The sequence below is a fragment of the Lissotriton vulgaris genome, chromosome 5, assembly GCF_964263255.1.
Source record: "Lissotriton vulgaris chromosome 5, aLisVul1.2, whole genome shotgun sequence".
Classification (NCBI taxonomy): domain Eukaryota; kingdom Metazoa; phylum Chordata; class Amphibia; order Caudata; family Salamandridae; genus Lissotriton; species Lissotriton vulgaris.
Window position 1 is genome coordinate 767,092,917 of NC_141693.1, and position 24,793 is coordinate 767,117,709.

Consider the following 24,793-nt stretch of genomic DNA (forward strand, 5'->3'; position numbering starts at 1 on the left):
TGATGGAAGGGTGAGTGGTTGAAAAGTGACCTATAAAGGAAGTATACTGATCTAAATGTGAGTGTCTGAGGTGTGCTCTAAATCATATATATGAAGGCTGATGTAATAGCAGGATTTGGCGTGCCAGATGCAACGCTGTAGCTGTCGAACTATAGCCAATAATCAAGGACAGAAAGTGACACTTAAATGGAGGAAAAGTCAAACTACCTGATAACATCAATATTCCTAGGATCCTTGACAGACTTGAAAATATCAGCTTTGGCAAAAGCCAACTACATCCAGGGTTGCATTGGTTTAACAGGTTCAGTTAGGATAGTGTGTAGTTCTGTACAGAGAATGAAAGTGACGGGCAGATTGCAGATTTGGTATCAAAGTGAGACCTTGGAAAGCTCCCATGATAGACAAATGTACCACAGTATTATCTGCCATGACCACCCTGAAAAAACTGTGGTAGAGCGCACCACTGACCCCTCCAATGATCATGAAAAAGGTGCATGACCGGTCTAGAATGAATGTGGCCTCATGGGAGCCAGGTCCTGCACCTCTATCAAGTGTCACGAACTACACCCACAGAACTGACAGTGCATGAATCAAAAGACAGAGTACAACATTAACATCATCCTTCAAGAACTTTTTCTCATCTTTACACAAACATAAAAAAACAGCCATTCCGCGTCATTTAATAGAACTTGGCACAGACTCTTCCAGAGTTGAACTCTCGCATCCACACACTACGCAAGAACTACAAAGCCACCACTATAAAATTCTGGTGGATTGTTCTGTATACCTAGCATTCTCGCTCAGTGCCTCCCTGTCCATTTGTTTCCTGGGCCCTTTAGGATGGTTCCAATGAAACCTTGAGAGGTCTACTTACCAATGTAAGATTGGGTATCAACTACCATACAACTTATTTAATTATCTTCCTGCATTTGTCTCTCTCACATACATCTACTTCAGCACTTTTAGCACTGTAGCACGTTGAGAATTGTATATTTGGTCAACGTTGGGATAGTAGCTTTTTTGCACGCTCTTGCACTTTTGAAAAAAGGGTATGCTGCCCGTTTATTGTTGTAATATGTCTCTGCACTTTCATTGTAATGGTGTTATTCATGATTTGTATCTACCGATCTAATGGTGTTTTTTAAACTCCTGTTATTTATTACTATTTTTATGCCCCTTATGCTCTGCTCAATAAAAAAAATTAAAAAAAATAAATCTAGTAAAACAATATTGCACCGATATACATAACACAATTTTTCTGAATTATAAATTCTTAAACCACAATAGAACCAACCAGGGGTGGATGCACACAATGTTTACCTCTCGTATATGCCCACTCCCCCACAGAAACTAGTATTCATGCACAAATGTTAATATAGTGCCACTCGGTTGGCTAGTATTTGGCATCAAATATTTTTTATTGTACTTCCAATTCTTAATGAGCTCAATGTAGTACTCATTCACAATCCAGCATTGACTGTCGACAACATAATTACCATTTCCTGTGACTTTAAAATGTGAGTTGACATCATCTGAAGACATAAATATTCGCAACAACTCAGAACTAACCAAAGTGTCCCATGAGTACTGCACATTTCTGGGCGTACCCTTGGCATACATTCTGAAAAAGGTATCACAATCACCACTAGGTGCTGAACAAATTATTTCACTTTCCACTACTACTTTAACACAAACAGTCCAGCAGTAACACACATACACATCTCCTCCACTCAACCACTAAAACATGCCAGAAACACTCAAATTGCCCACAATTTAACACTAGAGACTTTGAAGACACCTCAAGGAAGACTATCAAACTGTGAATTTCAAATATGATTCTAGCTTACCACCTGCTGCATTTTTATAATAGTTGTGCCTGAATTTGATCAGACAAGATTTGTAAGACTTACATAAAGACAACAATTTTAACAATTCACTAGTAAAAGCAAGATTTGGAGAAAGTCTTATTCATTTTCTACTGTGAATACAGAAGTGGCTAGAAAAAATATCCCAGTTTCTTTCCTTATGGAATGAAAGTTTTTGAGCAGCTACAAAAGGAGGATTTAATTGTTCACTTCTGAAATGACTAAGGAAAATCCTTAGCATGCTTGGCTATTAGCAGTGAACCGGTGTGTCAAGTGTAAGTGGTTTACTTAGTCCAACAACAAAAATTATGCAGTTTTTTAAATTTAATATTAAAAGTAATCAAATGAAAGAGCTTTTACTAGATGAATTTGAATCTATGTGTTATTGCACTGTTTAACGATAGTTAATTTGTAATTATCTAGTGAGAACGTAGTTATTTTATAGAGTTCAATGTATCTAGAAATGTAAAGATTACATTACGAAAATAAAGCAAAGATTGTTAGACAATGATCTCCCTTTTAGTGGATTCCCAACTATATAACCTCTACAGAGTTATCGGGACATCCTAAACTCTTCAACATCTTGGCGTGAATACAACCTCAAACGATACTACCAGTTACACTCCCACATTTTAAATAACAAAAAAAAAAAAGACAGGCTCGCTTGATAAACAATGGCTCAAGTCCCAGTTTCAAGCAGGCTAAAAACATCTACCCGCGTAAATGGTTAAAAAGTTACCATATCCATGGCAAAAATATTTGTAAAACATAAGAGTAGCAAATAAAAGAAAGGACATTTCAAAAACAGTCAACAACCTGCTTCATCCAAATTCCTTCATCTTCACTTTTTAGCATGCAGGAACTCATGCACAAGAAAAGCACATTCCAACTCTTATCTATCAAAAACAAATGCGACCTATCACCCATTTGGACCGGCCTCAAAACAAAACTATCAAGAACCCAACTTTCATCGACTGATTATCTGAAAAAATATGGACAGTTACAACTGTCTATGTAGGAATCAGGATAATTAACTATCAACTGCTCCTTCACGTACCTATTTTCTTTAAAGCAATCCTTCGAAGCTAGAGCTCATTCATCGTGAACACGATTGCACTAGTGAGTTATCTTGAACGCTTTCCCAAAATAAACTGGAACAACCCCAAAATTAATAGACGTCCTGTCGACCAAAAAGGCTGCAACATCCACAGCTTCTCTTTCAGTACCTCATTTGTCACGAAAGTTCTTGAAAAGTTGATAACTATTAAAGTTCTTAAAAAGTTGAAAAACATCGACCATTAAAGTTCTTGAAAAGATGATAACCATTTAGTGTCAAACCATCGGTTATCAAACGTGGGTGACTATAAAACAGTAGTCAACTCCAAAGGCAGTTCAGTGTTAAACCAATGACTCTTACCCTCAATCTTTCTGGTCTTTTGTGAAGATCGAGACGATCAATAGACTTTAAGTAAACCAGGGACATTACATCAACAACCTGGGGCAACTGCACAGCTTGAACAGTGGTAGTTATTTATTTCTTAGCAGCTATGTTCCGTAGGACATAATGTATAAAGCTGACCGATAATATTTCGCTTTGTAAGTTTAGTGTAATACATTTTTAAAGCTACAAAGTTTGTAAAACATAGAGATCATCCCCTACTGCTGTTACCGCAGACTGATGTTTATGCATCAAACATGAGTCAAGCTGCGAGTAATGCTGCTTTGTGTACTGGCCCTAAATAGTCAAGGCACTATAGTCTCTTATCTTTTTGTACATGGGTTCCACCAATAACAAGAACATCGGTGGAGACAGCGGGCTTGACTGCTTCGTGGCAAACCCACTTCCATAACCAGTTATCTAATTATTTCATGTGCTTTTGGTGGGGTAAAGTTAGCTAATGTACAGTTTTAGATTTTGAAGCCTGGTCCGAATTTGTTTAGAGCTATTCAATTAAAAGTCCAACGTAAACAACTGAATGCTTCATTAGGACAGTAGAAGAGAAAGGCTACAGGAAACTAAATCTATAACGAGCGTCTTTTTCATTCATTTGACAGCAAAAATTGAACTTAAGAGAATTGCTTCAAGGCAATTAGCCAATAATGTAAAAGTAGATCCTCACTTTCTAACTAAATAGCACTATGAGGAGAGAAGAGGAGCATTCAGAAAAGTCCACTTCAGTTTTCCCTAGATGTCCCAATATAGATTTCTACATGTGTGACCTGGAGAACCGAGCTGTAGTTTCCTACAAGGACCAGGACATTTTTTTTTTATAAAATAAGGGGGAAAATGTGTTTGTCACAGGGGCTTTGACATTTTATAGATAAGAAATGACTTGTAATACCGCCTACATCAGCTTCGGTAGAATCTTAACCACCATTGGTATAACGAGAAACACCTTGAAAGGTCACTTACACTTCACTGTTCAGTAATTGTGCCAACTAGAGGAAGGAATAATAATATTCAGTGAATCAAAACATTTTAGCAGCCTCGTAATAAATGAACGTGCCTCCCCAATTTCAGTTACAATATTTCTCGGGATCGAAATTTATGTGCATGAAATCAGTTAGCCTTGATGATGTGACTGTACCTTAATTATCTAATTAGAGCGACAGATTGACTTACTTCAAACTTTAGCAATTTGTGTGGCTGTGAAATGATGTACAACTAGGCATTTTGAGTCATTTTGTAGATCAATTAAAAGGAGATGCTTTATTGGCGTCTTTAATGCACAACTCCCTTACCAAAAACAATCTCATCATCCAACTAGAATTACTCCATCTATTGGTGAAAAAAGGGATATCCCACAATAATGCCTTTAACCAGCTCAAGTGGCGCAAAGTAGCAGCGACCTGTTACATCAGCTTAGCGGGAGGGTTGGCATTAAAACCAACATTGTAAAAGGCCACATCAATTCCTCTACGGATACCAGAAACGTTTGCATCAAAAAAACAGTTCCATTATCTTCATTATATTCCATTGAAAAAAAACAGGAAACTCATTTGCAGATTTGAAACCAGAAGTTTTTGCATGCCTGTCACATTAGTTCTATACTTCCCTAATATGTGATCACATTGCAACAAAGGTTATCGCAGAATTATCCTTAAGTGAATTAAAAGTTCAGTTCCCATTGAAAAGGCATGCAACGCAAAACCAGGCTCAGATCGACGGTATTGGAAAGCGGCTCAAGACATTGTTGCCAGACTGCTAATCCCCACTCCATTCACAGTGCCTTTACAATGGTACCCACTAAACTTTAATTTGTATGACTGAAAATGGGGGCCTTCAATTTTTTGGTTGCATAGTGATCATAAACAGTGTGAGCCTTTCACAACTATGATTGGCTGTTTGTGAATCCTTTCTACCAACATCTTAACCTAAATCACCACACTGTGGTGGGGCTCCACATCCTTTTGTCATGAACCTTTAAGACCAACCAGGGTCTGCTTTAGGGCAGTGCGACTGGTTCGGCTGCACTGGGCGCTGTCTGTGGACGGGGCGCCGACCTCAGGGGGCACGCTGTGTTCATCAATAGCTTTATCAATAGCTTATGACTGGAGAGATGAGGGGAACTTTTGCCTCGTGGTAGTCAGAGAATCCGAGGAGGCGGTCATGGGTCCACAATCTCCATCATGTACATAAAAAATTACCTTGGATATGTAGCCAAACTATAGAGAACCTTTCCTTTTTCAGCCTGGCAAAGGTGTCTTGCATGTCTCTTCACAAGAGAGGAAGGGTCAAATAATGAGTGAGGCCTGTACCTTAAAAGGAAATATTAACAACGTTCTGATCTTTTGTCATATTTAGTCTTTCACTTTGTTCTGGTTCAATTAAAAGTTCATCTGGAGTACATTTTTTATGTTTTGTTGCTCACAAGCAGATATTTCTGGCGTAGCCCTAGTTCATGTGTGATGTCTAGATCCTGAAGGTAGACCAAAAAAAAAGTCCTATGTACAATCACTAAGGCTATAGATCAGGGTTCCTCTAATCCATGTTATTGTAAAGGGACCAATTCAATGTTTCCTCCTATTAACCAACCCAGTATGTGCTTCCTCCAATAGCAATATTTGTCATTTGTGTTTTTCCGCTGTTGCCAATTTCAAGTCATCGATCATGTTCTCAGCTGCTAACAGTTGTTTGTCTAGGACATCAGTATTTCTAACCAATTAAAGTTTATTAGAAATACATCTCTGCTTCAATATTCTTGTAGAGGTGATCTATGTCACCTTCGGTGACTTGGGCCTGTGCTGTAAGGCAGAGGTAAGCACACCAGCTAATTTATAGAGAGAGAGAGAGCTGAGCAAGAGCCTAGCCTAGGTCTTGGCCCTAAGAGCCAAAGCTCGGGAAGTGTCATCTCAACTTTTTTTTATAAAACATTTTATTAGGTTTTTGATGTTTTAGTAATATTACAAATATTTGCCACATGAATCTGCACGCGAGACACAAAAGATACAATAGTAAATCTGAGGCATATCATGGCTCATAAAAATTATACAGTAAGCATCGGGGAAAAATTAATGGTATGCTCAGGGACTGGCACTTACCCCTAGGGGACGTATTGTCTCATGTTATCGTACCCAGTAAAAGAACTAAACAATTGTCACTTGGGGAGCAAATACTGGGATGGACGATGTGGGGGTAGGATGGGTGTATGTTGATACTGCACTGGTGATGGGGAATGCAGGCTCTGGTGCAAGAAAGTGCATTATGGTAAATCAGTGTACTTAACAATGGTAGACGCACTTATGAATGTGGGAAGGGTGATACACATAGGGGAGATCGAATACCCCCACTTGGGGGCGAGGGAGAATACTCAACTGGTGCCCCTTGTGGGTCCTGTGACTGCGGGGCACGTTACATCGTTGTCAATTGTTTGCTGGAAGTGTATGAGCCATTATCAGAATGGGGTGACCCAGTGGTCCTGGACCGGGGTTATATATGGTACGAAAAACAATGGCCCTGGGCCTTATTCTGTAGATGAAACAAAGCGAGCAATCACACTACAATGGCGCATGCCTATGGGCCCTCCTTTGGAGGAATGGACAGGAGCAGTGTACAAATGGGGTGCTGCAGAGGAAGACACGCTCCGAAACATAGGGGTGCGCTGGGTGCGCCGACGCCCCATCTCCCCCGAGCGGGCCATGCTGCTCATACACTTTCCAACCTACAATGGATAATTAAATATACTCTTTCTGGAGCCGGTAACCTATTGACTCATAGTAATTGATACAAAACAATCTATCAAAGTGCAACAACCAAGGGATAATTGATTTACAACAGTTTTATTCTATCATAATGAGGAATGTGAATAGTTAGTTTAGAACAGAGGGAGAATGGGGAAGGGGAGGTTTCTCCAAGGGAACGTGCAAAAAGAGGAAGTGCTCTAGTGTGGGGAGGTGAAAGGAATTCAGACAATATGATACACGGAATGGTTACAATGGTTCATTCATTAGACTGATCAATACTTCAGTCTTTTATCTGCCAGGCCGCATTCACATAATAAAATATCAATTTGCATTTGATTCTCCGATACACAATGTAAGTCTTGTGTGGCACGTTATAGTCAGGGGTACGTGGTCCAGGTCGGACGAATATGGGGGGGGGTCGAAGTATCGACCCGACTTGGGGAGCAAGGGGTAATTGTGGGCCTCGGCCTGTGGATCTTCCTCAGGATGGGTAGGGGCAACCTGAGTGCAGATGTGGTGTCTATGTCCGATACGGGCTGATCCTGTGATATTGTGAGCTGACAATATCCAGGGCGGGCCACGGATGCAAGATAGTTGTACATACAGCTCCAGCATTCAGTGCACAGGAACTAAGCCAGTATCCTATCACTCCATTTTTGGAGGAGGACGTTTCTCCTACTTAATGGAGTTATCCCCACATCCAACACAAGATCAGTGGCGGTGGGACACAGGCACCACATCTGCACTCAGGTTGCTCCTACCCGTCCTGACGAAGTCCCGCAGGCAAAGGCCCACAATTACCCCTTGCGCCCCAAGTCGGGTCAAAACGTCGACGCCCACATTCATCCGACCTGGACCACGTACCGCTGACTATAACGTGCCACACAAGACTTGCATTGTGTATCGGAGAATCAAATATAAATTGATATTTTATTATGTGAATGTGGCCAGGCAGACAGAAGACTGGGAAGTCGAATAAATGAACAATTGTAACCATTTCGTGGATCACATTGTCTGAATTCCTTTCACCTCTTCACACTAGAGCACTCACTCTTTTTGCACGTTCCCTTGAAGCAACCTCCCCTTCCACATTCTCCCTCTGTTCTAAACTAACTATTGCAGCAATGAAATATAATGTTGCGCTCATTATGATGAAATACAACTGTTGTAAATCAATTATCCCTTGGTTGTTGCCCTTTCATAGATCATTTTGTATCAATTACTATGAGCCAATAGGTTACCGGCTCCAGAAATAGTATATTTAATTATCCATTGTAGGTTGGGAAGTGTATGAGCAGCATGGCCCGCTCGGGGGAGATGGGGCGTCGCCGCCCCCAGCGCACCCCTATGTTTCGGAGTGTGTCTTCCCCTGCAGCACCCCATTTGTACACTGCTCCTGTCCATTCCTCCAAAGGAGGGCCCATAGGCGCGCGCCATTGTAGTGTGATTGCTCGCTTGGCTAAAAGAAGGGCCCTGGGCTGTAAAGCGCGTCTTCACCTTGTGTTGCTTCCTACGCCTAAATATGCCTAGCTTACAGGCTTCCCAGGAATAGAAGTCCGGAAGTCCTGTAACTTCTCGCAACACAGTATGAATAGTGTGTCAGTAGTGCTGCAAGGCTGGCCAAGCCCAGAACATGGGTAGTAATGTTGTATTAGGGGTGTGACAGCAGGGGCAGGCAAATTGCGACTCCAGGAAGTGGTGGTGGAACTGCGCAGGCATCCAATAGTCCCGTTGTATTATGGAAAACTGTATATTTTTGAAGTGGGAGTTCGGGAAACCTTCTTTGGGAATTCTAAAGCTCGCTCCCATTCTCCATATTGAAGCAGCCTCCCGTATTTTTCCTTCCACTTTTGGCAAAGTGGGGTGAGTGGAACAGACAACAGTTCTCGTACGGCCTTATCCAGCCAGGTGAGGAGGTGGAGACTGGGGCTTATAGTTAACACAGCGTGAAGCACTGGGTTTGTCACTGGCTTGCCTCCAGATAGGTCCCAGAGGTGCTGGCAAGTGTGTATGAGCTGCCGGTGGAGGAGGAACTGCACTGAGGGGAACCCGCTCTCTTCAGCCAGCTGGTCAAAAGGGAGGAGTTGACCCTGAGAAAATAAAGCTTCACCTCGAGGAGCGAATAGTTTCCCAGACTCATAATTCCCCAGCGGTGTAAGAGCCCTTGCCACGAGGCAGGCCAACCTGCGGCAGCAGAGGTGGGTAGACTGGAGTTCCCCGGAAGAGGCGATGTATCCTAACCATACTAGCCCCCGCTATTGTCACTTGTATGGGGTGGGTCGAGGCAGGTTGGGCCCCCGGTAAGAGCAAGCAACGAATTGCCGGTAGTGGCAAGGACCCAGACTCTGAGCAAGCATCCCCGAGGTAATACCCTGCCGACCAGCTGGACAGCCACTGGGGCTCCGCTGCCAGCAGGTATGGCTCGAAGGATGGCGGCCCAAGGCCATGGGCAACTGAAACTTGGTTAGGGCTACTTGAAGGGCATCATCACAAGTTTAGGCATGTAGATCACGCAATAAATGTCATGTAAATCATAATAAAAAAATCTATAAAATGTAGAACAAATTTCTTCAACATGTTTTAATTTAATTCATTAGATTAAGTCAGCATGTTGAGGGATATTTGTTGAAAATAATTACTTCTAAATACAAACTTAGAAACATTCAGGGAATCTTTTGTGCCATGAGTCAACCAATAATGGTATCAGTTGGTCATGTAAATTGTATATACCGCCTATGCTGCTGTTATGTGTGAAGCCCCATTATTGCCTTATTACACCATACAAGAGTCACATTTTAGTTCAGTGCACATCTGAGCATAAATTATTTCATAACTCTCTCAAGTTGGTCTCAAAAGGAAAATAAGGCACTTTGAAGTACAATGATTGGCTGTGAAGTGAGAAAGCTGGGATTTGAGCCCAGGTTTCCCGGTTACACATAATGCAATTCAGCCTCTGGATTATTTGATCATTCAATCTTGAATTTAACCACCAAGTGTTCAGTACTTGCACAAGCTAAAGTAGCACACCATGTTCAAGAAATACAAACATCACTTAAGTCAATCCGACACTGTACTTTCTAGAAAGTCTTACAGTGTTAAGGAACAGGAAGCTTTTTTTTTTATAATGTTAATATCGCTGACACGGATTTTACAAATACTGAATAATTTAAAGTGTGGCTCAACATCAGAACGATGGCTTTTAAATAGAACTTTAAAGTGTCCCTGGAGATCCCACGGATCTCGCTCTGGGTTATATGTCTTTAAAGGACACTTGTGTAATTCTGGTGGTAACAATAGCACATTTACTTCCGTGTTATTCTTTTATTTCAATCAGATTTTATTTATCCACTACATTGGCCCACGTTGAACATTTTGCGTTTCAAAAACTGCAATAGGAAGAAAATGGGAGCATACATGGATGGATGGATGTCTACCTTGGCTCGATTTTGAAGTCTGTCCACATGGGCCAAGGCTGAGACAACTCTAACCAATCCGAAGGCTCCTGACAATGGATAATGGGGAGTGGAGCAGGGGAACAAGAATCAGACCATAGAAAACCGCCTACCCCAGCTAACTGATATGAGCTTATCAGTCACAAACTCTTTTTCAATTTTAAAATGGATTGAACTGTGATTAATATAAAGCCCACTGGGTGTATGGAAAACTTCACATCATTTATTAAATTAGAATGTCATTAAATGTATCACCTTTTATATAAAATGTCTTGCAAACTGTATCTTCAATTTATATAAAATCTGTACATGTAGCATTACCACTCTATCCTCCCATACCCAAACCACAAAAAGCCCCTCCACCATCTCACACACATCACTCAACCCAGTATATTGTATAAAATTAAAACTCCTAATGTCATCAGGGTGTAATCATGTAAGACCCTAGTGACCTAATGGTATTGGGGGAGGGGGGGTTAACCACAGGTATCTGCTATTTCTTTTGGTGTATGTCTCAAATCTAAATGCACATTTATTCCGGATGTTAATCACTGCAACGTAATTATTAAGTCTGCTATAATATATTCATGTTTTTGAATGAATTGAGGTTTTTTTCTAGTGATTGTTAGAAATAGCCACCTCCACGTCTCACTTGTTTTTAAACAATAACAAGGTTTCACAGAAGGTAATTAGGGGAAAGACTGCAGAGATTTAAAACCAATTCTTTTTTTCTGAAAATATTTAACAATGTTCAGACACAATATGTAAACTACAAACAGAGTGCAATAACGAATAGAGGAACTTCGTACCCGGGACTGAAGACTGAGGTTCTACAGAGCTGTAATCACCTTCCTTTGCTGAAGGCACATCCAGCCTTCACTCCGCGGCCTTATCCATTTGCCTGCAGACAGCAAAGCAGATACATTTTCTTTGCTCAACATTGAGTGTGAACCCTCTCTGAACTAGTAGGCCTCTTTTAGTGCAAAGTTTATCTTAGTGAGAGGAGAAGAAGCTGATGTTGGAGATATTTTTTTATTATTCACACTCCTAATAAGTATCATTGCCACTAGTTTGCTTGCTTTTATAAAATATTTACTATTCATATTGTATGCACTAGGGTAGGATTTTGATTTGAAATAAATCTTGAAACTATATTCCTGGTGTTCTTAAGTGTGCCTTTCCATAATGGAGGGTGTGGTTCCAATCTCCCGCAGGGGTGTCCAATTTAATAAAATATCTACTTGTCCATGGGGCAGGTTGCTTCATAAATCTACTTGCCCTGGAACAAAATACACGTGTCCCTTTCGTGTCATGAAGTGCAGTGACAAATTATGGCAGCAATCTCATTATATAAGGGCTCGGATATAGCCTCTCTGATTATGCCAGGGCTCATACCATGGTAGGGCTTGAATACTAGCAATTCCCTTAGTTTGCCTCCTTTCCACAGACATACATACTGGGGTTTAAATTAGTAGCGGCACGCAATAGTTCCAGAATTGGAATGCCCTTTTGAGTCTGTGCAAACCTACTAACTTGTATGTTTTAAGGGTTTTCACCAGTTCATCTCTAATATGTTCCCATTCTGAGAAAGGTTGGAAATTTACTCCGGACGATGGCCGATGTAAAACTTCTTCCAGGGTTGAGAATAAAGTAGTTGGAGGGAAAATGAACTTGCAAGTGCTCAATTTTTTCCGCATGTTTGCTCGTGCTAAAATGCAGTTCACAAATATTTTCTCGGACTATGATTTCTTGACCTACTTCTGTAAATTCTTGGGAATTCATGAAAGCCGTAAATCCGGCAGATCCGGCAAATCCGGTTTGCTCTAATTACTTTGTTTAAAAGCCAGCTTTAAGGCAATTGTCTCCCCAGAGTTCATGGGGACCCGGGCCGAAGCTGCCATTTGCATTTAAAAACACAGACAGGGGAGGCTTGGGTCGCACATGATCAGGACGGAGGGCGTGGGATGTTTGGGCTCAGCCATTTTGTACTCTGTATAAAAGTACATCTGTTATCTTGCCATTCACTCCGCCATTTTGTGCTATACCCTTCATGACTGACCTCTCTGTATCACAAAACACTCTGGAGCCCCACTTTTGACCAGCCACATTCCTGCACGGACACTCACACCCTGTTCGTGCTTTGGCCTGCCACAAACTGACCAGCCCATGCTCAACCAGTCGGACAGGGAGTTTCCCAGATGTTTATCGCCCTCACCCTGCACACTACGCCCTGCAGGGGTCCAAACAAACTACCATTTGCAGACTTATTTGTATAAACATGCTTTTCGCCTATACCCTGCAGGGGCCTCCTCGCTACCCTCTGTGCTAATCAGATTAACCTTTGTTTGACATATAATCATGCCTTTTCCACCTTTGCCCTGCAGGGGCCAAACAGCCAACACATGCCGATTGTATCAGAACTGATCCTTATTTGTCTGTAAATTATTGGTGTTTGTTACTGTTCACCTGGCACGCACAGGGTGGAGATGAAGTGTATATAAGGTGCAGAACCAAAGCACTGATCAGACTGCCTCCTCCGACATCTATGGGTGTCTGTTGTGGATGCCCTCTCCATCTCATGAGATAGTAATAAATATCCTTTCTCTCTGGCTCCAGCGTTGGTCTCAGTTTGTATTCCAGACCCGTGGACTATAGGGTGACCCTGCACCTTTGGTGATCTGCCAAAAAAAAAAAAAATCCACAATCGACACCCAAACGTGGGGCCGATCAGAGACGCGGTTGCCAGTTTGAGGGGTCCCGACGAGGAAGTTGAACGGACGGTAGTGGGGAATGCCTACACGAAAAAGACCCTCGTCCTCGTAGCCACCACCCGACCTTCACTACATCCGAAAAGACCCCCGCAAGTGGCTCCGGTCCTGACTCGGGCCCCCGATAGACTTGGACGATTTTTGCAGTAAAGAGACCACCAGGAGAATGAGACAAAGGATTCTGGTAGGGTCGCTGATTTGCGACACCGTTTCGTTTGTACTTGGTTTTGGTTGTCTGGTTTGTTTGATTTCACTCTTTGCAAAGACTGAAGATAAACGGGTAGTGTGGACTTTTTATCCGACCTTTGAAATTTGTAGAGATATTATTTAAGATAACATAGAAAAGCATGCCCGTACTTGGTAAATCCGCTTGATAAGGTTGTTGAGGACACCTTTTTTTTGGTATTTTAGTTATCCAGACTTGGTATTTCGATATTTGCAAATATCGAAAGTTAAGCAGGTAAGGTGGACTATTTGTCCAGTTTTCTGAAATTTGTAGAGACGTTTTTTAAGAAACTAGAAAAACATGCCCGCATTTAGTAAAGTTTGCATGAATGGTGTTGTCACACCGCTTGATCTCAGATATTGAAAGAAAGTCAGCCGGCTCACCCGGAGGATACCCCGAGTAGAGAAATATACATAAAGTACAGGGATAATACCTGGCAAAGATATGGCTCCTTTGACCCTCAGAAAATAGAGATAGTAGAAGCTCAATCGCATGGGCGCAGATCTAGACAATCCACGGTTGATTCCTAGGAATTATGGAAGAAGGAAATTATAAAAAGAGAGAGGAGAGCGTAGGCCCGACCCCAGAAGACAGTATGGCGGAATCACAACAAGAGAAGGTGGCTTCAAATATTGCCTGTCTAGATAAAGAACATTGACTAAAATGCCTCTGGCCAATATCCTATGCGATATACCCCCTTAGTACGATCAGACCCCCTGGAGGACTAATTAATCCTACACCCCCCGCCACCTTCACTTGGCGAGGTTGCTCCAAATTCAGGGTCTCCAACCTCTTCTGTAATGAGAGCTATTTACGTTCAATGAAAAACGACCTGACCTACTCATACATATTATGAAAGATGAAATAGTGATCACTTCAGCCAGGATTAAATTAACGACCACCATATGCAAGATTACCAATAGGGTTCATATTATTACATCAGGCGGGGTTGAGAACAGCAATACTCCTGGCCCCAAGTTCGTAAGAGTACATTTAGGTTTGCCCAACACCAGATGATTTTTCATTTACTTTCATGACGTTTAAATAATGTCAACCTTTTTTCTCCAAACAGCAGCTTATGAGTTCTGAAAATAAGCCCATTTTTCCCTAATAAACCCTTTTTCAATTTTGGAATACCTATATTAATTCAACCGAGCAAAAGCTTCTAATTTAGTGTGCTGGGCTGCACAAAAGAGAGCTACTTACAGGCAACTGGTGAGGTACTGGTAGCTCCGGAGCTACTCGTCGGCGAGCCCTGCTCTAAATGCATGCTTGCGCAATTAATTGAATTAGAGACACTCGTCATTTTGGGAGATTGGAGACTAGGATTATTAGTTTTCTCATTTATTGAAGGTCACTGATTTTAGGGGACAATGAGTAAACTAAGGAAATGCATTTCTCATTACTATGTTTTTGAAGCCCACATTTGAGTAGATCGCTCAGCTTCCTACCTCTAAATTGGGGAATGTAGGTGAAATATGAGGTGAATCTTTGGAATAGAGTTTTTTATATCTATGAAATGTACAAAGGACAATGAAGATTTGAATGGCTGCTGGACGGCTCCCTAGATTTAAAAAAAATAAAATACAGTATTTAAGTTTTTCTTTTAAGGGAAAAAGAAGGTAGATGGATATGAAAGCTTTCGAAAATGGGAAAAACATGCACCCCATTAGCAGGGCTTGTACAGTGTCGAGCAAGATTTAATGTAAACAAGCTATTTTAAAGGATTACCATGGCAAATTGACAACGGGTGTCCTGCTTACTCTGCAAACTGAATAAGAAATGACAATGCTTTTAAATATGGTTATCTTGCAACATTTTCTCAGCTTTCAGAAACAGGGGTCAAAAAGCCAGTTTTTTTTCTGCGACTGAAATTAAAGGATTTTGTAGGGTAAACTGCGTAACGATTGTACTGTGAAAAACATGTGAAATGTAGGGCTGTAGGATGCCAGGGTTCTTTTTCTTTTTTTCTCCAAAACTGTACTGAAATAGCTAATAAGTGAACAGTTCAAACATTTTAAATATGATTTGCCAATTATGAAGACAATCTCTTGTAAATTTGGGTCAAGAGGAAAAATATTTTTTTTATAGGATCAGAACAAATTAGAATGATTTGCTTGCTAATGTGCAAATTTTAGGTATTCTTGCCGAATACCGACCTCCAAACATTGTTTGTACACTATGTACCTCATGCTATCTGTAATGACAGTGCCTTCCTACTGTATGCTTTATTTTACTAATGTATTTGTGATAAGAGTTCTAAATTATTATGCTTCCTGCCCAGGTGACAATGTCATTACCAAGTCAACCACCACATGGTCCAGCTAGTCAAACAGTCTGACGGCACCCCCTTGCCTAGGATGCGCAAAACATGGTGCTCTAACAGGCATTTGTGCAAATGCTAGCCCATTCAATTGTGCCCTTTTGTTTCTGTAAAGGTACATTCAGCCCCAGGTTTACAGCCTCTTCGAACAAGCTCTCTGGGGACAAGGGCACCCAGGGGTCACCATGCTCCAATTGCATCAACTAGAGTGTTCCCTACTCGTTTTTGGCTCTGAGGATAGCAAGACAGGGTATTCCAAGGCTTACTCAAAGAGGTGAGATGCAGTTAGACATTCAGAATACAGCAACCCCTGTACTGCCAGATGACGGACTAAATGGCCGGTCAGTGCTTTACTTTTTACAAAAAGAAAAGCATTTTATTACACCCAAGAGAATTAAAATTAGGACGAACAGTGAAAACCAGATGTCTCTACAACCCTCTGGACCAGAGTTCTGACCCCAGATAGTATTAGAGTGTCTAGATGCTGAACGCTATAAAAACACAGTTAACGTGAAAAAGTACAATTAACAATGCCTTTTTACAGACCATTTTGCACAGGGTTCTTCTCGTCAGACATATTGTTATTATGAAAGTTATTTAAAAATTGAACAAAGAAAGTCTTGTTAGAATGTTATTATGACAGTTTCTTTTGCAGGGGAGACAGAAATTAATGGGAAATATGCAGAAGAGGAGGATGACAATTGAAAAGGGCTGGTCAACCTTCACTGGATCAAGCGCAGCAACATAATGGAGAATTAGGCCAAAATAGGTGTGCCTACGATTTACAGGAAGAGTCATTGAAAGAACGAATGCCCTAACTTACAGGGCGAAACAACGATGGCAAAAAGAAGGGGTAATTCATTCACAAGGAATACCAGCAGAATTGGTGCAATCACACTTCTCAGACTACAACTTCAATGTAGAAATGAAGGATGCAGAGTAGAGAACAGATGCAGAAGAGGGAAAGGCAGATTTTGATGAAAGATCAGAACAGATTGAGATGAAACCAAACATAGGGGGGTAGATTTAGCGAGGACAAGGGCAGATTAGATGAAGGCTATGCATTACATTTTGACCTTTTTATTGAAAAACACCAGACTCCATGTATTAACAAACAGCCTTTGCCAAGGTGTATTTGCTTGGCTGTGGACTCTGCGAGAGGATCTAAGAATCAAAATATGGGGTCAAAGATTTCCACACTATAAGCATACAAACAGCAGAAGCTTTTACAATGATGACTATTGACATTTGATTATAATACCTTTGAATACAGTCCACAAGGCGATCTAGGAAGGGCAGAAGAAGATTCATGATACAAGTTAATACAGCTGGCCCCTATCTTACTGTACCATTGGGGGAGGGGAGAGCATGAGCTTCTGGTGTATACTGGTGCTACTTGCACCCCTCTAGTTCATAATCCCTTTTTCCAAGGTCTCCCCTCTCAGGTTAATTACATACATCTGTGGGATTTTTCTGGCATCTCTGTACAAAGTACTATTTTATACATATCTACCCAAAAGAAATAATATGTAGGCATATCAATGTTTTCATTTCCAGATTCTTCAGAGTTAAAGAAAATAGTGTTGTAACAAAATTACTTTGTAAGGTGGAATGTGCTAAAATGCATTCTAACTGCAGTGCATTCGCCAGGGACCACTGAGGATGGAAAATATATAGTAGGAATAAATGTATGTATTGAGGTTTAGTAATGAGAATGAGTATATGTAAATACAGAAGGACAGTGTGCATCTAATAACTGTGCTCCATATTATACTGTTTTGGGATACCGTTGGTATAGATCTAATATGTCTTTCAGTATACAGGTGCAGTCTTTAAAGGTGTTTGCACTTGGATTACAAGGTAAAGGATTGACACAGTTTGACAACTACAAGAATTTTGATTCCCAGAGGTGTCACTATGATAGATTTTCAACTGTATTTCATGACAAGCTGTAGCACAATGTTTTAATCCTTCTTTTTGCTTTTGGAGTGTAAAGGCGCGAGGCGGAGCGCTACCGAGGAATGGTGGTCTCCCATTACTGATCCTGTCATACCTCCTTCCTTACAGACTGACCCCTGGGATACAGGACTGGACGACGTGGAAGAAGAGCGCGGCGCCTTTAATTGGGCGTACTCTGAGGAGGAGGTGACCCCTCCTCCTGTATTCGTCTGCGAGGCCAGATTGGATAAAGAGCAGGAAGTACGGACAGAAGCGTGTGACATCACCCCGGAGGAGGAGAAGGCGAGGAGCGGCGTCGGAGAGCGGTTGGAGAGAAGCAGAGAAGTCGGTAAAGAAGGACACCGGAGGAATTCCGAAGAGCAGGCCGAAAGAGACGAACCCCACGGAGAGCCAGGAGGCCAACGACCCTGTGAGCCGCCGTGCCACTCTCCCGGGGGAGGAGCGTGGCTATCCCAGGTACGGGACCGTATGGCGGTGTGGGTGGGAAGACGGCGTGCGTGTAAATAGTGTATAGCAAACCCCGTCCGTGTTTCCTCGTATCCCTCTCCTCTTGTGGTCATTACCCCGCGTTTAACCCTCACTTTCTGTACCCTCCCCACGTCACCGACTACATAGCAGTAAGTTCAACACTGGTGTTCTTCCCCCACTTCACACGGCCCCAAGGTGCAAGCCCCCAAAAGACTGTAGAACTAACGGTTCCCTCTCTGTTGGTCTTCCTTTACATGGGCTCCGGAACAACGAGACGCCTTATTGACCAGACCTTGAGGACAAGACCGGAAGACCACAGACCCAAGAGAAGGAGAATACCTCGGTTCAAAGACGGATCCCAGTCAATTTGCTAGGGAGAGACTTACGTTTAGGACCAGGAGAACTCTGCAACCAAACCCTAAACGTACTATACCAATAAAACCCTCCTTACTCCCAAGACCTGTTGTCCATTCAGTTTCTGCCTCAATACCGGGTTTGCCTAGCAGTCCTGTCCCAGAGCCTATTCTCGGACCTACGGTTAACCCCTCACCCCTACACCCGGTCACATGGAGATAATGGATTTCTTTTTAAGCCAACAGATACAGCATGCACCATTAATAGCACAACTATTGCAAGGCCTGTTGCTGCCAAAGTTTCAATTATAGAGTGTGCTGCACCCACCTTTTTCGAGGACTATGTATCATGGTTGTGAATATACAATGGTTCAAATTGTGTCTGCTACCTACGATATCATGGTATAAAGATAAAGGATAATGATATGTACTATGACCATGAGTATATCATTGAAGGGGCTGGGTGGAGGAAAAGAAAGAAGGGAATAGGGGAGGATGTATATGAACAAAAAGGAATATGGGTAGGCCCAAATGGAAGGATATGTTTAACAGCGATAATGCCCCCATTACCCTACTTTTTGATGGCTCACCACTTGTAGGACGTAAAGGAATGATCAGACTGTTTTCCTAAATGTTGGTACAAAGTTTGAATTGGGAAAAGTTACTTCCGCTACCCCAGGCCACTTCTCCTCCCCAGAATGAAATGGACTTTTTCAGCTTGCCCCCTCACTCAAACTACAAGTACGTGTTGGTTATTGTGTGCATGTTCAGCACACGGACTGAGGCATACCGATCCAAGTACTGCAATGTACCAACGATTGCCAAATGCATCCTGAAAGAATTCATACTTCACTTTAAAGTACCTTTGCCTTTTTTCGGTTATGACAATGAACTGGCGTTCATCCCACATGCGATTGAGGGGTTGCATAAGGGGCTAGGAGCTACACAGAAACTACATGTGTTCCACCGAAACCACCAAGTAAAAATGACATCTCAAGCTCATCCTGAAGGGTTGCACATGCTCCACACAGCTGAGAAAGGAAGAGTGTGTGTGTGAGCAGACCCCAAGTTTACATCAACTAAGAACGTCCGGAGAAACTAACGCCCAACCCCTCAGTCTGCAAGATGTGGCAACGAAACAGCTTTACCTTCTTCTCCATTTTTTTTCCTTCATATTGGGAGTGCCTAAGTAATAAGAAGTGCTAGTAACCTCTCAAATTACTTGAAGACAGGCACCAACGGTTGCTTTTTCTGCGTACAAGTATGACCACTGAGGCTCTGCATTACTCCTCGGTAAAGTTTTGAAAAGAAAAGTGCAACAGGAAATAAGACAGTGTTCCAACTAGTCACACTAGCCACACGTACCAACGATTGGGACAATATCTCTTGACTTTCTGCTTCGCTCCGGTCAACAGGAAGGACTGTGGAAAATAGACTTTTTATCTTGACACTCGCTCAGCCATTTTGTACTCTGTATAAAAGTATATCTTATCTTGCCATTCACTCCGCCATTTTGTGCTATACCCTCCATGACTGACCTTCTCTCTGTATCACAAAACACTCTGGAGCTCCACTTTTGAGCTGCCACATTCCTGCAAGGACACTCTCACCCTGTTCGTGCTTTGACCTGCCACAAACTGACCAGCCCATGCTCAACCAGTCGGACAGCGAGTTTCCCAGATGTTTATCGCCGCCACCCTGCACACTACCCCCTGCAGAGGTCCAAACAAACTACCATTCGCAGACTTATTTGTATAAACATGCTTTTCGCCTGCACCCTGCAGAGGCCTCCCCGCTACCCTCTATGCTTATCAGATTAACCTTTGTTGGACATAGAATCATGCCTTTTTCACCTATGCCCTGCAGACGCCAAACAGCTAACACATGCCGATTGTATCAGAACTGATCATTATTTGTCTGTAAATTATTGGTGTTTGTTACTGTTCACCTGGCACGCACAGGGTGGGTATGAAGTGTATATAAGGTGCAGAACCAAAGCACTGATCAGACTGTCTCCTCAGACAGCTATGGGTGTCTGCTGTGGATGCCCTCTCCATCTCATGAGATAGTAATAAATATCCTTTCTCTCTGGCTCCAGCGTTGGTCTCAGTTTGTATTCCGGACCCGTGGACTATAGGGTGACCCTGCCCCTTTGGTGGTCTGCCAAAAGACCCCCAAATCCACACTTCAGGAATCTGCATACCCAGCAGGCAGGCAGGGGCTGAAAAGACAGCTCAAGATCACACGTCTCTCCTAGCAGTGCCACCAGTACTCTCTTCTGCCTCCCATGGATGCCCCGCAGGGGTCCTCTTATAATAAGGGTATAAGTGCAACCATCTTCCACATGAAATCAAATAAACGGCTAAACATCTCGGGCGACCCATAGACAAAGAAAGCGACAAAGAGGCAACAGAACCGTTTTCAGCAGTGAACCTGCTGCATATATGGATGTTTCAAAGCAGGAGCGACCTAGGACGTGGTCTTGAAACAATACCAACTGTAAAAACTAAAGTTTTCAGGGAGCAGGTAGGCTCCCCACACACAAACAGTTTACTACGGGGTAAGCTTTGTTCTTTTCAAAGGATAATGTAAGCAAAAACACAAAGAGAGACCAGAAGCAGTCTGTACACAGGGTTTTTTTAGGTTTACACATATTAATGCTGGGCAAAAGGTTCACATCAAAAGTAGCAGTGTAACACTGGTGCACAACCATTGGCAACTAAACAAATCATGTATTTCCTTGTGCCGAAAATGAAATCTAAACTTTACGTCTGTCAGATAAAAGTGATACCTCTTTAACAAGTCATCACCCAAATAAAAAAAAGTAGTGTGTAAGCCGAGAACAGAGAAATGAAAAGCGCGTCAGCCATTGTTAAAGGCAAACGCGGTAATACGAAAAAATTGTGCTTAGTCGCAAATAAGGAGACACTGTCCCCGCCACAAGTAAAAGATCAAATCCCGGTGAGCGGGACCAAAAGAGGACAGGGTGGCAACCCTCAGTGTAATGATTGCCTACAGTGCAATCATTACACTGTTTTGAATCATCCATGATGCAAAACGACATGCACCAATCAAAATTGGAGGCAGAGCCGCGACACGACTTCTGGAATCTTATTGATTCCAAGAAGCTCTCGAATGGCGAGGGCAGTGAATGCACGCTGCTTTTGCCAGGCCGAGACCTAAAAAGGTAGAAGGGGCAAAACTGCTAATCTGAGGGATGGAAGGACAGGGTATTGTCAAAAAGAAAGCCTGTGTGTTGTGTCCAAAGGAGGACAGGTGGACGGCAAAGAATGAAAATAGGGAGATTTAGTTCCGGTACACAAAAGGACAGCATGCGGTGAACCCAGACGACCGCTCCTGATCACCGTAGCAATTCCCAAGATCTCAAACCCTCGCATGAGCATTCTACAAATGGAGCGAACATAACACACATCTTTCCACTTCACAAAACTTGACTAGAACCCTTACACAAATATTACCCACCAGAAATAAACAAAGAGAAAATAATTTGACAACGGTTTAGTAAATAATGCAGCAAATATTCAACAACATTATTTAGGACATAATATTGCAAATACTTGGAACAGCGTATTTCCCTCCTGTCGCTTCCCCCTAAGAAATTGTCCAACACATCAATTCACACAGGAAGAGCATTGCCTTGAACTGAATCCGGACTGTCAACTTCACACTCACTCACCAACCACCAACACTCAGAATCCAACGTGCCACCAGCCAATTCCCTAGTGGTAGGACAGCCAACCTACCGCAAACCCTCCATCTTTCTGACAACAGGAGCACTTCTTTTACTTCACTATTTTCCATTCTCTACCAAAATTGCATGCTTAGATACTTTCACCACTTGTATAGCTGGAAAAACGTATTTTTTTTTATAACCTGGAGTCTCTTAATCTTCACAAAATCCCCCACCTGAAACTGCACATCCCTCCCTCGGTTTACAGCATCATACCCTTCTTTGCTTTTTCAGGAACATCCCTCACCTTGCGACGCACTTCACTCAACTCAGGCAGTCTCCTAGCAGTTATTCCCAATTAGGAATGTCTACCTCCAACCAGCACAAATGGGGGTACACCTATAGAGGAATTGTATGACCCTAATCAAAACCGAAATGTTTTTCGGTCAAAATTTCACAGCAACGGCACCGGATGACCTTTGCTTGAGGGGCTGCCAACAACAGGCCACCTTCTATCATATTGTCTGGAGTTGCCCTACCATACGCCACTTCTGGGAAGAAGCCGCATATCACATGCAGACAGCACTGGGGAAGGAGGTGACCCTGACACCACAGTTGGGGTTACTGAACATCTGGGCCGCAAATGACCTCATCAACACTGAACAACAGCTAGCAACACTAGGCTACACACTGGTTAAGTGAGAATTGGCGAGGGGATGGGGGGGCTGGGGGGGGGCAATCCACCCTCCACATCCGTGTGGGCGAATGAATTAGCAGATGCATGCTGGCGGAGCAGAGGTCTTTGTAGCCAGGGAATGTCCCAAAAAAATGGGATAACAAGTGGTCCAAATGGAATGTGTATCGTATGTGTGTCCCCCATGGTGGAGTTGGAAATGCGTAGAAATGCAGACCGAGAAGTGATTGATTGATGTATATCTGACAATGGCCCCTGTAGGAAATGTAATAAGATGAGTAACTCGAAAAATGTTCGAAAGAAACCAAGTTACACAAGCACCCTCTAAGGAGTCAATTATCCAGGGAATTTCTATAGAGCATTAGTTAATTCAAGGTTTTTACACCAATGTCAACCAAGAGTTCATTTGGAATTGAGAAGCTTCAAAGTATGGATCCAAAACAGTTGTTATACTTCAAAATCTTTATTTTAAACACATTAAAAGTTTTCCAGCTTTGCACTGCCGACACGTGTTTCGCCCACTCAGGGGCTTTTTCAAGGCAATCTTGGTCAGTAATGACAGGTCTGGCGGTCGGGAAGTTCTTATAAGTCGAGGGATGTATAAAGTGTCAATTATCAGAATCCTATCAGTAATGGTGATCACGGCGAGACGTTAACGGTGTAAGTTCTACCTTGTGGTTTCTAGATGTTGTGCCCCGCGCTGAGTGTGGTTCCAATACGGGAAGTCAAGAAGGTATATCTTAATAATATAGTGCGAGTCGCTGCATGGAGATAAATCTTTTATTCATGTGGTCTAGCGTCCAACGGACCTTGATAAGTCTTCTAGTGGTTTGCAATGTGGCCGGATCTCCACTGCTGGGCAGCCCAGATATACCTTCTTGACTTCCCGTATTGGAACCAAACTCAGCGCGGGGCACAACATCTAGAAACCACAAGGTAGAACTTACACCGTTAACGTCTCGCCGTGATCACCATTACTGATAGGATTCTGATAATTGACACTTTATACATCCCTCGACTTATAAGAACTTCCCGACCGCCAGACCTGTCATTACTGACCAAGATTGCCTTGAAAAAGCCCCTGAGTGGGCGAAACACGTGTCGGCAGTGCAAAGCTGGAAAACTTTTAATGTGTTTAAAATAAAGATTTTGAAGTACAACAACTGTTTTGGATCCATACTTTGAAGCTTCTCAATTCCAAATGAACTCTTGGTTGACATTGGTGTAAAAACCTTGAATTAACTAATGCTCTATAGAAATTCCCTGGATAATTGACTCCTTAGAGGGTGCTTGTGTAACTTGGTTTCTTTCGGATTTTTGATACTAGCATTAAGTTGCTTTGTTTCACACCCTTGGTGGTGGGTGTCTTACCAAGTTCCCAGTGCACCTCTTTTTGTTACTTCACGTACAACTTATTCAGTGAAAATAGTCATCAACAGAAGGTGCGGACGTTTTCTCTTCTTGAGGAACACTACCACCAAGATTGTTGTGTAAACTCGAAAAATGTTGTTTAATGTTTTTTGTATAAATGTCACTGAAATCAATAAAAACATTTAAATAAAAAAAAGAAATCACAGCAACTTGCAGACCTTTCGTCAGATAGTGCCCCCCTGGCCGGGCCTACAAGGATGGAGTAATCAGAAATCTCAGTGTCAAATTTGATAACTGTCTATACTTTCAACCACAAAGTAATTTTGTGTGGGCTCTTGCTTTGCCCTAATGAACATTTTGAGAATAATTCTGCATTTTCTTTCATACTCCAAGAAATCAGCCATTCAGGCACTCATCACATCTAGGCTGAACTAATCTA

General features: G+C 42.3%; 2 protein-coding genes across 2 annotated transcripts in view; one reads left to right on the forward strand and one right to left on the reverse strand.

The window, feature by feature from the left end:
• Positions 1-19,022, forward strand: part of LOC147711529 (uncharacterized) — a 102,953-nt gene extending 83,931 nt beyond the window's left edge. Inside the window, exon 4 of the mRNA XM_086922227.1 lies at positions 17,886-19,022. Within this exon, the coding sequence (XP_086778353.1) occupies positions 17,886-18,284 (399 nt within the window). The 3' untranslated portion in view covers positions 18,285-19,022. The remainder of the gene's footprint in view (positions 1-17,885) is intronic.
• Positions 1-24,793, reverse strand: part of LOC147711528 (transmembrane protein 150A-like) — a 693,781-nt gene that overhangs the window by 585,990 nt on the left and 82,998 nt on the right. The window lies entirely within an intron of this gene.